The 15,939-nt window shown below is 43.2% G+C and overlaps 1 protein-coding gene across 10 annotated transcripts in view; it reads right to left on the bottom strand.

Moving 5' to 3' along the window:
- LOC150004149 (uncharacterized) overlaps window positions 1-15,939 on the bottom strand; it is an 80,842-nt gene that overhangs the window by 21,630 nt on the left and 43,273 nt on the right. For 3 of the 10 annotated variants that reach the window (XR_016512370.1, XR_016512371.1, XM_090283498.1), the window contains exon 5: window positions 5,646-5,898. The exons of 2 other annotated variants lie outside the window; for them this stretch is intronic. Coding sequence is in view for 4 of the 8 variants with exons in the window: in XM_090283498.1 (XP_090139624.1) it covers window positions 5,826-5,898 (73 nt within the window). In the remaining 4 variants the exon portion in view is untranslated. Of the gene's footprint in view, window positions 1-479; window positions 1,935-5,645; window positions 5,899-8,504; window positions 8,573-9,847; window positions 10,089-15,939 lie in introns of those variants that run through there. 5 more of the 10 variants (XM_090283497.1, XM_090283504.1, XM_090283501.1 and 2 more) reach the window with 3 other exon arrangements.

Here is a 15,939-nt window from a genome sequence, read left to right as displayed (position 1 = left end):
GGAGAATACCAAGTGCTTAGTCAGAATAGAGGCATGCTGGAATGTTCCTGAGTATGGCAGCACCAATCTAGGCAGATATAAAATCAGAACAATGTAACCAGTAAGATCTGGATTTTAAAGTGTGGTTCTAGTGGAGATGCCTGAGTCGTGGTTGGGAGTTGGTTCATCTTCTCCTTCACCATTGGACACCCACATCATGAATGCTAACTTTTGAATGCACACTAAGTGTTACTCATTACAGTCATTCATTCATACAGCTACCCTGCCAGGTGTGTACCATTATTATACCCATTTTGCAGATGTGGAAATTGAGACACTGAAGGAGTTAGGATTCCCACTGAGGCAAGTAGCTTCAGAAGCTGCGTTATAAACACTGTATTATGAAGGACTCCACTTTGATCTCATTGCATGTGGCATTTCTTATAAAGTTTTGCTAAAAGGGACAAAAAAAAATGATGTTGTGAAAACAAACCGCCCCGTCTCCAAACCAGGTCTTGAAGACCACCCACTTAGAGTAATTAGTACATCTCTGCCCAGTGCATGTATACCTTGCAAAAAGAAGTAAATGGTAAGCTCCATAGAGAGGTTACACCTTTGTCCCTGGGAAGGGGCTTAGAACCTTCTCACTGAGCACAGATGCCCAGGATAATAATAACAAGGAGGAGACAATGGCAATAATTAAGAACAACGTCTATCATTTATTGAGTGCTTGCTATGTGCTAGGCGTTAAGGCATTATACTAGGTACATTACATGGATTATCTCAACTGATTCTTCCCCAAACTTTTTGAGGTCAGTACTACGATTTATTCTAAGTTTTAAGAGGAAGAAACTCAGACTCAAGCCATGTGACTTGCCCAAGCTCATGCAGGACTCTTGAGTGACAGGTATTTGAACCTTCATCTATCTGATTGCAGAGCCTGAGTCTTAACCACTAAATTCTCTATAGCCCAAGGTCAAACCAAGCTAAATGTCATGAGAAACTGGTGTCAAGTTCACTGCCTGAGTCAGAAACAGAAAGACACAAGCTTGCTAAGGAGAAAGTGGAGTAAGGGCACAGCAGTTTATTCATCGCTCCGTTGATTCATTCTATTATTCTATAAATATCCCTTGCGTGCTCACTATTTGTTAAGCTAAGCCAGTTCCACTTGTGAGCTCTTCACTGGATTCAGCAAACATTTCCTGAGTGCTTCATCCTGGGCAGATAAGGATAAGTCAGTCCCTCTCCCCAGAAGCCCCAGCCTAGCAGAGACGTTGCGGTGACAAATCTCTAAGAAAAGAATCACCAACCTAAACAGAGCAAACCCCACTAACCCTGGGGCTTCCCTTCCAGACGGCTGCCTCCCCAGGTACAGAGCCCGGTGGGAGAGGCAATGCGCCTGTGCTGCTTGGGCAGAGACTGGTCTCAGAGCTCCTGCTGTTGGTGTCAGCAGCCAAAGGGCACAGGTCTGTGGGAGAGAGCACCCTTCCATTCATGCATGAGAGTGGGCATCTGAAGACAGACCAGATCTTGCTTCCAGAGGGAGTGCAGACAAACTGCTGTGCAGAAGGAATGACAGGAATTAGGGCTGGGTGTGGAAAGCTGATGGGTGTGTGTCGGTTGACAGGCTTCGGAGTGAGACAAACCTCGTGACAGGGCAACCACCTAAGGGGGCCATCCCAGGGCGGCAGCTGAAGGCATAGAAAGGATGGGAGGACTTTAGGACACCGCTATTTAACACATATTTTTAAATTGCTGCCTGTATTATGTTTGATTACAACCTAACCCTTTTCTCCCCAAACCTTCAGTAGAATTCTGATACGCTGGTGCTCCTTGGGGAAGAAGAGAGTGGAGCTGCTGTGAGGACCCAGGAGGCAGCGGGGAACCTGGAGGCAGACCAACTGCAGGACCCGCAGCCCCAGGTAGGCTCGGAGACCTTGAGGGGGGAACTCGACCTGCAACACACAGATGTGGTGTGGTGAGGGGCAGGAATCCAGCCTGAGCTGGGACGGTGGACTCAGCTGCATTCTACTGGATCGGAGCTACTCTTCAGGTCCAACTCTTGGGGGCAGGGGAGGCAAATGAAGCTGTAATTAAGGACTTCAGTCAGTACCACACAGTAAGAGCTAAGACAGAGACTTGCAGGGTGCTACGGAGCACAAAGTGTATGTGGGGGGAGGGGCAGGAGGGCGAGACCTTCAACAGCCAAGGGCTCCTGGATTAGATCATGTTTAGGCTGGGCCTTGAAGGATGCATAAGAGCAGCCCCTTACAGAAAGGTGGCAAGAGCATTCCGGGCAAAGTGCAAGGGAACAAAACTCATGGGCAAGGAACAGCCAGGTCTATGGGAGGAGCCAGAAGTGGCGCTGCTTTGCCCATGATGGGGAGTGTGGGGGTGGGAGGAGGAGGCAGAGGAGGCCAGGTGGGAAAGTTGGGTGAATCCCACCTGGGGAAGTTGGTTACCCATCCAAGGGGCCCATGGCTCCTCAACAGTCTGCCATGACAGAGTTTTCACAGACCCTGCTGAAATGAGAAAATTATGGACATCTGTCTAATATAAAGAACACTTTTTTTTCTGAAATTCTATTTTTTTCACTCTTTAGTTACAATGACCTTTCATTTATGAAATTTAAATCTTGAATATAAATGAAAGCTTTCCAAGAGATGAGAAGATATTTTAAATAATTAAATTTATAAATCACAGGCTTTATCAGATATATAGAACAGGTTAAAAAGAAGTCTGGGAGGGACTATCCTTTCCTCCCAAATTCAGACTCTGCATGTTAACTTGGTGTCTTCTAGGTTGATATGCTCTTTACTCTAACCTGGCTTTATTGCAAAAATTGGGGGTGGGGGATAGATGAATAAATAAGCATGTGTGATGAGGATGAGGAAGGACCCCTCTTTTGGAGCACTTGATATTTGGCAGACACTGTGCTGGGCTCTTGAAATAGACTCTGTCATTTAATCTCCACAGGTGCCCTGCTGGGCAGCACCATTAGGCCTTACACACCCGGAAATGGAGGAGCAGGGAGGCTTGTCCTCAGTCACATGGTCAGTAAAGTGGTAGAGATGGGATTTGAACCCAAATCTGGCTCTACAGCTCTTGGCAAGACCCAGCATGTATTCTGATTTCCCATCTGCTGTTGGGCCTTGTTTTGAGCAGTCACCTGGAAGAACCCCTCACCCCAGATCCTCTACCATCAGAGTATTCTGCTGCACTTGAGAAAGAGGAGGAGAGGGAGAGAGAGGAGAAAATCAGTGAAAGCCAACACTTTTACTCCCTAATAGCTCTGAGGAAGGAGGGCAATGCTCAGCTTATCAGGACACCTTGATTGTCATCAGGCCAGAAGACAAGGCAGAGGTGACCTGTCCAGGCCAGTAAGAACTGGGAGGGACACCAGGCAGTGATGGGGGGGCTCTGCCACCACTAGTCTTGCAATCCATCTACTCTGCTCACTTGGCAAAAGAGTGGGGGAAGGGTGGGGTTTTCAGAAAAGCTAAAATGAGGCATGTGGCCAGCATTTAGGAAAACATTGAAAACCGGTGGCCCAATACAATAGAACCTATGGCTTCGGGGCCCATTCACTCATTTCTTTAACAAATATTTTTTGCCTATTTTGTAATGGGTGATGGGGCCACTAGTGGTGAATAAAATAGACATGGGCTTTGCCTTTATAATCTGGGGGAGGGCGCAGAGATAGCAGACAAATCCAAACGACAAGACTATGATTCATAATCACTGCTCTGTGGGGACAGTTGGACCTCTGGGAGCCGTCCATTGAAATCACCACCTTCAGGAGGCCAATGGGGGTGGGGGGTGCGGTAACCTGCGAGGCTTGCTGGAGAAGACAGCTCCTGCAGAACCGGCTCACACTTCCTGAGCAACAACAGGTGACTGACAGTCTGTGCTAAGAGATACTGCCATAGAGGAAGCAGAAAGTGGCGTGAGGAGACAGTATTTGGACCTCAAGGGAGGCCACTTGGGAAAAATGAAGTTGAACAAAGGTAAGTTCTATCCTCCTCTCATGCCACTCTGGGGCAGATATTGGGGAAGAAGGAATGTTTCTGAATATTAGAGTGGTAGCTGGCTGGTTGTTCAAAAATAATCAATCCTCGTCTACCTCCATGGTAAGAGTATAAGTTTACAGTTGTGAGTGTGCAAAACACAGAGTTTATTCTTGTAGTGTTATTTATTAATTATTGTGTTATTTTCCGTATGAACAACTGTAAACCTACTTTTTCCCTGCCATGTTTTTCTCTGGGCCTTGACTGTGGGCTCAGCTGGTGACTTTGGTCTGTGGGTTGCTACCAGATGTAATGCAAGCCTGGATAGCTGATATTGCCCGCCTGCTCCTTTGCCAAGGTCATGGAAAGAGTGTCCCTTGAACCACTGCAACACCTTCCACACAGACAAAACCCAAGCACAAGAGAAGCCCAGGTTGGCTGAAGCTGGGGCTCCGTGCCGCCACCCCTGATCCACAGTAGACAGAGACACACAAGTGTGAGAATAAATGTTTGCTGTGGTAAGCCATGAGTTTCGGGGTGATTTGTTACACAGCATTATGTGGCAATTGCTCGTTGACACAAACAGTAACAGTGCCAAGACGTGTTTGGGAGAATTAGCCCCTCTTGCTCAAGCCACCCCAGAATAAACAATCTAAGTAAAAACAATGGGCATACTGTGCAAATGTGGCATCCCAAAACATCCCTTAGTGACTGCTCCCTTTGGAATGCTGGAGGACCGCTGTTGGGAATAGCTTCTGCCTCCGAAAGTGGGCATGGCTGGTGGCATGGCCGTCTCCAGTGGCACAGGTGAGTCTCTTCATGCCAGTTCTTGGTCTCATGGTGGCTCTGACCTTCAGGGTTAAAGGCAGAAGCTCTCATTTCCACCGTACCTTTGAATGTAAGCCAAGGCAAGTCAATCCTTACCTGGTCTCACCTGAAGTCTGTCACTAACAGCTCTGTGAGAAGAGCAGGGTGGAGCACAGCAGCCCTGGGATGGCATTGGGCCCAGAGGGAGAGGGAAGGGAGTTCTGTGGAGGCTCTCAGTCCAAGGGGGCTGTCCCCTCCTGCCAGAGTGGGTGTGCTGTTAACTTCCATCTCTCAAGCTCTGTCCCAGAGCAGGACTGGGAGTCTGCTGTCAGGAACATAGGGGATAATCTCTGGTTCTCTCTCTGGTTCTCTGTGAGTGTTCATTACATCCTTCTCTCCCAGCATATCTGCCTCCTCTGGCATGCATTGCAGGTAGGTGACAAAAGATTGTCATGTAAATCTCTCTTCTTTTATCTGGTTTCTTTCTCTACCTGGCTCTTTTCCCCTTCCTCCCCCTCCTCCTTCTTCTTAATAATCCCGTTTCTATTTCTCTGTCTCTCTCTCCTCCCCTTCTTCCCATCCCATCCCCACATTTACTGTGAATGGGCTCTGATTGGCTCTGTGTGGGTCAAATGGGCACCTGTGGCCCAGTCACCTGTGTCCAGGGTATAAGATTGTGTTGAATAAGCAAGCCTGCAGGGAGCAGGCTTCCTGTGAATGGGTGTAAAACGGGAAGTTAAGGGGGCATTGCAAGGTGAGCACAAATCCCTAGAGCAGTGCATCCTGAACAGGGCCTCTGTTACCCCTTTGTATCTGCACAACATTTCATACAGTGATTGATTATAGTAGCAATTTTTTTACTGGGAAAGAAAACCTACCACAGCAGTGATAATAAAACCAGTTACAGGGTAGTATTAGGAAACCAAGATTCCTCAGCATCCTTGGGTAACACTGAACAAACAGCCAGTTAATTGCATCCTCTGTGTTTTCTCTTCTCTTTCTTCCTCCTCCAGTTCCCTCCCAATTTACTTCCTACATGTCAGAGTCCAAATTTCCATTCTTCAGTAGCACTTCTGCTTTGACTCTTCCAATCTCCCCAGAGCAGCTTGTAAAGGAAAAAAAAAAAAAGCAAAACAGTGAGCAGAGCATTGAAACCTTAATCCCATTTTGGCTTTAGCACAATCTAGTTGTGTGACTTTGGACAAATTACTTGAATTTCTCAAAGATTTTTCCCCCTCAACTATAATAAAAGAGGACATGGTAGTTTGCAGACTATCCTCCCTGGAGCCTTAGGGATCTGCAGAGGGCAGCGGGGACAGCCACAGGGCAGGCAGGCTGATGGGGTCCAACTTCACTTCCATCTGACAGAGCAGCTAAGGTTTTATAACAGGTGCAAGATTTAGAGTTCTGCTAAACAGGACTGGTGGATCTCTGAGATTCTTTTCCATATGACTTCAGAATTTTGTTAGGTCACAAGGAAAATTTTTATAAGGACTCTAAAGGGAGTGAGTGGTCTACTTTTCTCTCACATAAAAGAAGTCTGGAGTTCAGGGTCAGGATGGTTGTTCTACAGTATTTGACCCCATCCTCCTCTCTTCCTGCTCTATCATTCTTAGCACTGGCTATTGGTTTCCACTCTAACAGTTGCTAAATATTTCCTGAGCACTTATCTATATGCACCTGAATATCCACATACATAAAAATCCAGAGACCTCCAGGAACTTTTCCATGCACGTGGTCTGTGGTGTCTTCCACAGGCAGAGTGAACAGATTCCCACATCTGACACCACCCATTCTATTAATACTTTATCTATATCTGTCAAGTGTTGTGTTTACCACATTGCATTATATGTTATCTTTCTGTATCTCACATAGATCTAGGCTCTTGACAATGGACACCAAGTATTTACCCTTTTTTTGTTCCTGATGCTGAATCCAATACTTAGCATCCAGCAGGAGCATGGTACTTGGGGAATGGATGGATAGGTGGATGAGTCATGGCATCATTCTATCCTCACTACCCATAGCCTCTTTCTAACCAGGGAGAATTAGATAGTTTGCTCACATTTGTTTCCCCAAGGGAAAGGGAGAGGAGAAGCAGGACGCAGTTGAATATCTATCTACAGGTCTAGAGCCCCAGGAGTGAGCTGAACTGGAGGCACTTTTGGGAATCCTTGACATTTATGTGGGAGTTAAATTTGCAGGAAAGAAAAATGAAGGGGACTCTAGAGAACACCCCCCATTTAAGAAGTAGGTTGAAAAAAGTAGATGTGGCCAAGGAGACTGAGGAGTGAAGAGAGGGGAGGAGAACTGAGGCAGGAGAGAGCTTCAGAAGGAAGCCATGGGTTACAATGTCAAAAGCTCAACGAGGCCGCAGGTGTACATGCTCGGCCCTGCCCCTCTTGACCACTCTCTAGAGTTAGTTGTAGGGTACCAGTTGAACTCAAACCCTAATCCTCATTCTCAATACCCTCTGGAAGAAGCCCTTCTTAACCATCACAACTGTACCTCCTCTACCGTAAGGTAATTTTATCTATAGCAAAAGCAACTTTAACTGAAATATGTATTTTAGGAAGGAAGGCCGTTCTTGCTGCAGAGCTTTCATGGCTGGATGGTCCTAGTGTAGGTGTGCCTACAGGCGATAAGGCAAAATCAGATCATGAGTCAAGAAAGCGATCAGAATCTGAGTCAGATCCAGGCTGCGGTTACAAGCACAGCAGTGTTTCCCAAAGCACATGCCAAGAAGTGCTGGGTATAGGGAGATGATGAGAAACACAACAACAAAGGAAGCTGTGGCTCAGTAACAACCAGGAGATCAGAATCAGCTTGCTGAGCCAGAGACTGGACGATAGAAGCTCAGAATCGAGAGTAAGAGAAGCAGCTCCGGAGTTTGGCCTCAGGGAGGGGAACCGCAGAGTGGAAACTATAACAGACATAGAGACAAAGCGTTAAGAGGGGATTGAGGAAGGGGAGTTATCTCATATCAGGGAGACCGAGGACAATCTCCCAGACTGGCCCATGTGCCAAACACACAGTAGCTACCCTTGTGGATTTAGACTTAGATACAACTTAAATAGGACTTGAGCTGGTCTTGGAAGAATGGCAGATAGGGAGGTGGGAAGGTAGGTCATTTGGGGCACAGGAAAACGTTTGGACAATAGCCTGGAGTATAGGGTTAGTTTTGCCAGCGGGTGGCTGGAAAGGGGTGGGGGCGATGAGGCTTGAGCTTTGTGCAGTCTCAGCATCTCCCCAGGGAGGGAAGAGCTACTTTCAGCCTCGTGCTGTTTCAGGGCACAGTCCTGGAATGAAACAGGACCCACTGCCCTCATCAATGCCAGCTTTTGACTGAGAGTGGCCTGAGACTGGGACAGGCAGCCCAAATTCCCGCCTGCACAAAGCAGACACCCAAACTCTCCTGGCCTGGGCACCTGTGTGGGGCCTGTGGAGCCGAGCGCAGAGTCTCCATTACTCTGAGCTGCAGGCTCCCAGGCAGGGCCCCAGCTGCTTTGTTCGTGGCTGCTCCTTTGAGCAAGAAGGACGGTGGTGCTGGTATCTCCTCCCCGTGGAGACACTCTCTTTGTTCTGCAGGACAGCCCCATCGCCGTGCACTCCTCTCAGCCCGCACTCCAGGTCAGGGAGATGGAGATGCTGTGGCCTTGGTTTAAGGGCTTGAGGGCTCTTGGATAGGGGGAAGTGCAGAAAAAGACATACAGACTGCGAACATCTGTGGAGAGTGGCAACATCTGGCCCCGAGCCTTCTGGGGAGACTTCAGATGAATCTTCACATTCAAAATATAACATAAAACAAAAGTAGTGAGTCAGGGAGACTTTCTGGGCTGCAGTCTTGGCTCTGCCATCTATCTGCTGGTCAGATTGGGACATGTGCCTACCGTGAGTTCAAGTCCTGAACTCAGTCTCCTCTTCTGTTAAATGGAGATCATCACATCTACTTTAAGGGGAGTTGTGAAGCTTCATTGAAATAATGGGTATAAAGCATTTAGCATAATGCTGAGCACTGTGTTAAGTGCTTTAAAAAAAAAAAGTTAATCCCTCAGTGTGAAAACCACTGCCCTACCTGCCAAGGTTGTCCCCTTTTGTACCATACCAGTGGGTACACACCCTTCATAGCCTTAGATCCAGTAATTACCTGATAGGAATTCGCCTTAAGAAATCATACAACCAAGAGAAACAAGAGATACAGGCATAAAGATATTCTTTGCAAAGTTTATAACAATAGGGGGAAAAAAGACTGGAAGTGTCTTTTGTGGTATCAGAAGTGATAAAGTGCATTTATTATTAAACATCCATTTTAATAAGTATTTGGCACTATAAAAAATTGTTACAATGAATAACCAAAAGAATTTTGAAAAAGAAGAACAGAGTTGGAGGATTTTATACAACCTGATTTCAAGACTTATCATTAAGCTACAGAATCAAAACAATATGGTATTGGCAGAAAGAAAGACATGAATGAATTGAAGTTGAGAGCTCCACATTAAACTGTTACATTTATGGTCAATTGATTTTTGACAAAGATTTCAAGAAAATTTAATGGGGAAAGGCTGGTCTCTTCAACAAATGGTGGTTGGATAACTGGAGATGCACATTAAAATAAAAACAACTTAGAGCTTACATTATACCATACACAAAAATTAACTCAAAATAGATCACAGGCCTAAACATAGGAACTAAAACTGAAAAACTTTAGGATACAGAGAGGAGAAAATCTTTGTGACCTTGGATTATGCAAAGATATCTTAGGTATGATACCAAGAACATGATCTGAAAAGATAAACATCAAAATGAAAAACTTTTCCTTCTCAAAAAAATACCAATTAAGGAAATGAAAAGTCACGGACTGTGAGAAAATATTTGCAAATTATATATCTAGCAAAGGACATAAATCCAAAATATACCAAAACCTCTTAAAACTCAATAACAAGAAGCCAAACAACGTAAGTTAAAAACAGGCAAAAAGATTTAAATAATCGTTTCACCAAAGAAGATATATAAAAGGCTAATAACACATGCAAAAAGATGCATGTGTTATTAGTTATTAGAGAAATGCATATTGAAGCCAATAAAATACCGCTTCCCACCCATTTTAAACACTATAATCAGAAAGAAAAACAATAGTAAGTGTTGGCAAAGATGTGGAGATAGTAGAACTTTTATATGTTGCGTATGTAGAAAGGGAATGTAAAATGATGCAGTCACTTTGGAATAGTTTGGTAGTTTCTTTAAAAAGGTGAACACTGAGTTGCCATATCATTCAGCAATTTCAGTCTGAGTAATCTGCGAGAAAAGTGAAAACAAATGTCAATACAAAGACATATGTTCATAGCAGCAGTATTCAAAACACCCCAAAATTGGACGCAATCCAAGTATTCATCACCTGGTGAGTAGATAAACAAAATGTGGTACAATATAGCCATACAATGGGATATCATTCAGCAATACAAACAAGCAAGCTACTAATCATGCTACAATGTGGATGGACCTCAAAAACATATTGCTAATTGGAATAAACCAGACACAGCTTTACATTAAAATTCTAGGAAATTCAAGTCTAAAACAGAGAGCAGATCCATGGATTCCTGGGGCAGGGGATGAAATCAGGAACTACAAATGGGCACAAGGAAATTTCATGAGGATGGAGATGTTCTAAAACTGGATTTTAACTATGATCATGCGACTCTACAAATTTACTAAAAACCCTAGAATTATACACTAAAATGGGTGGTATAATGGCATATCAATTATACATCAACAGAATACTTTAAAAATTGTTATGAAGATTCTGTAAGCAACATGAACAAATGGTATGACATGTTAAGTAAAAACAAAAAAAGCTAACGCACCCTGGCCAGTGTGGCTCAGTTGGTTGGAGCGTCATCCCCTGAACCAAAAGGTCTCCAGTTCAATTCTTGGTGAGGGCACATGCCTCGGTTGAGTATGGTCCCTGATCGAGGTACATAAGAGAGGCAACCAGCTGCTGTTTCTCTCTCTCTCTCTTTCCCCCACTTCCTGTCTCTTTAAAAACAATGAATGTCCTCAGGTGAGGATAAAAATACATAAAAATAAAATTTTTAAAAAGCTAATGCAAAATACATTATGTATTTAAAATACAAAGTACATAAATGATTACAACCATGGATGAGTCAGAATAAAGATGAAGGAACTACAGAGCAATAAAAGTTGCCATGTTAGTAAAACAGGGAATTTATTTTTGTATTTTAACAAAATGTTCTTTAATCATTTTTGTTATATAAAAAAGATAAAAAGCTGAGACAGACTGTGTTTGGTCTTTTAGCTTTGCCGGGGGTGGGGGAAGAGATAATAACACCCAGTTTTCCAGTTATTTTCTTCTGTGCTAGAGAGCTTTGCCGATATTAATTAGCTCATTAATCCTTGACAATCCATGAAACAGGCAGATAATAATATTACCTCCCCTCACTTTGCTTATTCAAGTTCCTTTGAAGACATAATTTTAAAAAAATTTATGAGAGCTTTATGTAAAGCCTATTATAATCATATTTTTTTATACTGTATTCTAAATTCCCACATATGAACACATCAGAGTAAATGGATTACATTTTAACCACCTTCTCAGAATTAGGTTAATTCTCCCCGATTCCCATTGTCCTCTTATCCATTCTGAGCTAAAGCTGGGGTGTCATGTTGCCTTAGCTTCCAAACAAAATACACAGGCCCGCTAAATGCTTCTGGTGGGCCAAACTGGGAATTTCCCTTTTTGTGCTATCCTTAAGAGATCTGGACAGTAAAAAGGAATGTCCAGGCACCAGCTGACCCAGCTGATTTATATAGCGTCTCTTTCACTCGGTTTTGGTTAAGACAGACTTTCCTCCATCACAAACAGGTGAGGTCCCATCTTAGAGAACAAATTATTCCTAAAGAACGTCCCTGTTACATGCATTCTACCGTATGTGCTGTCCCCTTGCCTAAAATTCCCTGTTCCACCTTATTTACCCAGTGACCTTCCTTGACCTTTTTAGAACTAGTAGCCTTTCTAACCTTTTCCCTTTTTCTCCTTTACCTCTCTGTAAGTACCTCCCTGCCCCGTACTGTAAAGCATTTCCTCTCCTGTGCTCTCATGGGTACAGACCTCTATTTTTGTTCCTATCAGCCTGTATCGTAAAGTATATTTGCCTATGTGCTTGTCTCCCTCTGTTAGACTGGGAGTTCACTGAAAAAATAGTAAATGGCATAATCACCTTTGAATCCCAGCACATGGTGATGGTGACTCTAGGAGCCTTCGAGGGCTGCTCTAACAAATACCACTGAATGTGTGGCTTAAACAACAGAAATTTATTTTCTCACAGTTCTGGTGGCTAGAAGTCCAAGATCAAGGTGTCAGCAGCGCTAGTTTCTCCTGAGGCCTCTCTCCCTGGCTAGCAGCTGGCCTTCCTCTCCCTGTGTTTTCACTTGGTCTTCCTTCTGTGTCTGAATCTCTTCTTCTTATAAAGACACCGGTATTGGATCAGGGCTCACCTATAAACCTTATTTTACTTTAATTACCTCTTTAAAGGCTCAATCTCCAAATACAGTCTCATTCTGAAATACTGGGGGTTAGGACTTCAACATATGAATTTGGGGGAGGGGGGGACACAATTCAGCCCCTAACAATGGTGATGAAGAGGATGGTAACAGCTACCTTTCCTTGAGTGCTTACTGTATTTGGAGCACTTGACTTTCTACCAGATATCTCCTTTAATCTTCAATAACCCTATAATTATGATCAATATATAGTAATTCCTGGTTTATAGATAAAGGAACCAAGGCTTAGAGCTAATGTGCAGTGGAAATGGGATTTTATCTCAAGTTATTTTGCCTCTAGAATTATACTCTTACTCACCATGCTCCACTACTTGCTACATAAGAGGTGTGCACTGCATGTTTGAAGAAAAAGTGACCCAGTAAATGAATAGGCTAATGAATAATGTGGACGTATGACATTTGATTCAGTTGTACTACAGATTATAACGTGGTTCTGAAAGTGTATAAATTATACATGTAAACGTTTGATAGATGATTATCTTAAAAAGTAACTTTATTCTTGTCTTCAAATGCCAGATTTTAAAGACATTCTATAAAATTTAAAACACTTTTTTTTGTATAAAAAATAAAAGTGGAAGTCACACAATCAAAGAACTTCAGAGCTGGGAGAAGTTTTATAAATCATCCAGTTCAAATTCCTTTATTTAAATGAGAAAATAAAGGCTCAGTGAGGTTAGCCGACTTGCCATTACTTTGTTATACTGATAACTTGTTATTAATTATGCCTTATTATTCCTGTTATTTATCATCACTGAGTTCTTAGGTGTGGAGTAATCAAATTAGCTTCTCCTTTTCCCAAAAGTCTTTTCAGAGTAGCTGGGGCATCAGAAGAGGTTAAGTCAACAATCCTTCAAAGCCCCTTTCCAACTGCCTTTTCCCACTTGCCTGTTTTTCTACTGCAATTCATTCAAACTAGAGAAAGGGAGCTTTTTCTTCCATACACTGCCTGGAAGGAGTATTCTCTAACCATTGCTGATGAAAGCAAAAGCAAAGTTCTGCCAAATTCTCAAGATTAATCACGTGGATGGAGTGGTACCAGGGAACCAGCTCTTGGCCATGTCTCCTGCCTGGTGCTGGGCTCTACCACAGAATCTTGGAAAATTGCAGATCCTTAGAGACAGAAAAGGACTCCAACTTCCTCAGCTGAGGAAGTGAAGTTTCAGGGAGAGAAGTGATTAACCCAGGATAGATCAGCCAATTAATGAGTGTTAGAGACGGTCACCCTCTTCCATGGATGAGCTGGGCAGACTGCATAATGGTTTACTTGCGCCTAGCATTCTCCTTAGCTAGGCAGTATTTTCTAAACTGTGGTCTGCACGCCACTCAAGGTCATACAATTTTATTTTATTTTTTTGAGAGGGGAAGAGAGGAAGAAAGAGAGGGACAGAAACTTTGATGTGAGAGCGAAACATCAATTGATTCCCTCTTGTACTCACCCTGATCAGGAACTGAACCTGCAACCTAGGCATGTGCCCTGACCAGGAATCAAACCAGTGACCTTTTGCTTTGTGGGACAATAGCTAACAACTGAACCACACCAGTCAGGTTACACAAAATGTTTTTAGCTATATTTTTTACCCGACTTTTTTTTTCTTTTAATACTACATATTTATTTAAACTGATATTAGAAAAAACAATTAGCCCATAAAAGCTACAAATTCACAGGTAAAACTGATGTGGGAAAGACAAGTTTTATTCAGAAATACTCTATTTAGGTTAAAAAAAAAAGGTGATTTGATTTAATGAAAAAAAATTAATAAACAATATTATAGACCTTATAATAATATGGCAAAAATCATGAGGTAGTATACAAGTTGTCAAAATGTGTGACATGCTGAGCTAGCATAATTCTTTCCTTTTAATAGATGCATTGAGGTCATAGGGTAAAGATGAAATCTGCTCATGAATAGGACAAAATTATTTTTATTTATAGCTCAGGGATCTGGCCTAGCCCTGTCTTATAAGTAAGTACCAGGACAAGTCCTGGGATTTCATCTATGTGTGACAGGTCTTTGAATTGCAACGGTTTGAGGGTTGCCATTAAGCAGAGCTTTATTTCCCCCTTTAGATAAATACTGTAAATACATCATGAGAACAGAAGTTGTTTTGAACTTTTATTGATACACTTGCATGTTTGACACTAAAATGACAAACCAGAAAAGATCCCGCCACCAATGTTCTATTGGTAATCTGTCACTTATCAGATCCTGGTTTATCTGAAAATTGGCAGATTGGCCAGCAACCAGTCTACACTTGTCCTATACAGCTGCTGTTCTGACATGTTTACTGCGAACAAATACACTTTGTTTTTATAGGATGAACGATATCCTGAAAGGGTAACTTGGGTTTCTCATTGCCCGATTTAAGCTAGTCCCAGATATCCCTAGCTTTTAAGTAACTCCTTTCTTTATTTAAAATGTCTCATTAAGTCCTCCACACTCGCAGAGTTGAGTAATGCGTTGAGGTAAGGCTTTCTGTGGAGTTTTCCCTTGGTTGTTTTGTTGTTTGGAAAGTTCCCGCCTTAAAGATTTGTATCTGAAACATTTATAATCAGCCAGCAGAGGCTTAACCCCATCCTCACCCTCTTCTTGCCCTTAGAGGAGGATCAAACATTAATCCTCAGATTTGCAGTGTGTGGGCCCAAAACTCGGGGCCCAGAATCCTCTGCTTAGCCCAGTCCCCAGAGACCCATGATTAATCCATTAAACCTCCCACTCCTGCAGCTTTGAGACTGGTAATGTTTTCTTGGCGATGCTTTGTCAAAGGAGCATCTCAAAGCAAATTGGAAAGAAACAAGCCCAGCCTTGGGGCTGGATCTCACAGGTATGCGAATGGTACTCAAGCCTACAACAAATTACAGGGCAATCCCTGGGCTGGCTTTCAAATTTTCCCAGGGCACATTATGTCCAAGGGCCCTTCTAGAATATTCTTCTGTTCCTTGTGTTAAATATGGTTTAAGACACTTACGTGGTGATAGAAATACATCTTCCTTCTTACTCCCTGAACCGCCCTTTAGTCAGAGGCCATGAGACCACTGTAGTTAAGAACTTACAAGTGTTTAAACTGAATATATGTTGACAATTAGAGTTTCTCAAGGTAAATACAACGCTAAGCCTGGGAGAGATCTTACGTGCCTTGTTCATAGCTGGCACTCAACACAATCCCTGGGACTGAGCCCTCACCTAGCCCAGAGTTCTCATTCTTCCTGATTCTCCGTACTCTTTTTCCAGTTTCACTATAAATTCTGACCCCAATGTGGAAGCAGCAGTTCTTGTCTGGTTTCTGGTCTTGGCTGGCTTTCCTTCTACTCTGCAGCTCCCACCTGACCTCTCTTTCCTACCCAGCTCTCCCATTTGAGTCCCTTCACTTCTTATTGCCATCATCTTTCCATTCTCATTGCCTGGGGTCCTCCTTCTACCTCTCATTCAGCTGAAAACCAGAGCCTGTCAGTTGAGATCCTTTGGTCCTAGTTTGCAAATCCTAAATAACCCATTTGAAGACTCAGTTGCTTCAAGTCAACATCCACTACAGAGGGACAATTTCCATGTTCTCATAGGAGAGCTTTAAG

Source organism: Furipterus horrens, unplaced genomic scaffold (genome assembly GCF_987537825.1).
Source record: "Furipterus horrens unplaced genomic scaffold, mFurHor1.1.pri manual_scaffold_7, whole genome shotgun sequence".
In the NCBI taxonomy this organism is placed as follows: domain Eukaryota; kingdom Metazoa; phylum Chordata; class Mammalia; order Chiroptera; family Furipteridae; genus Furipterus; species Furipterus horrens.
Note: the sequence above shows the minus strand (reverse complement) of the source record. Positions and strands in the feature narration are given on the sequence as shown.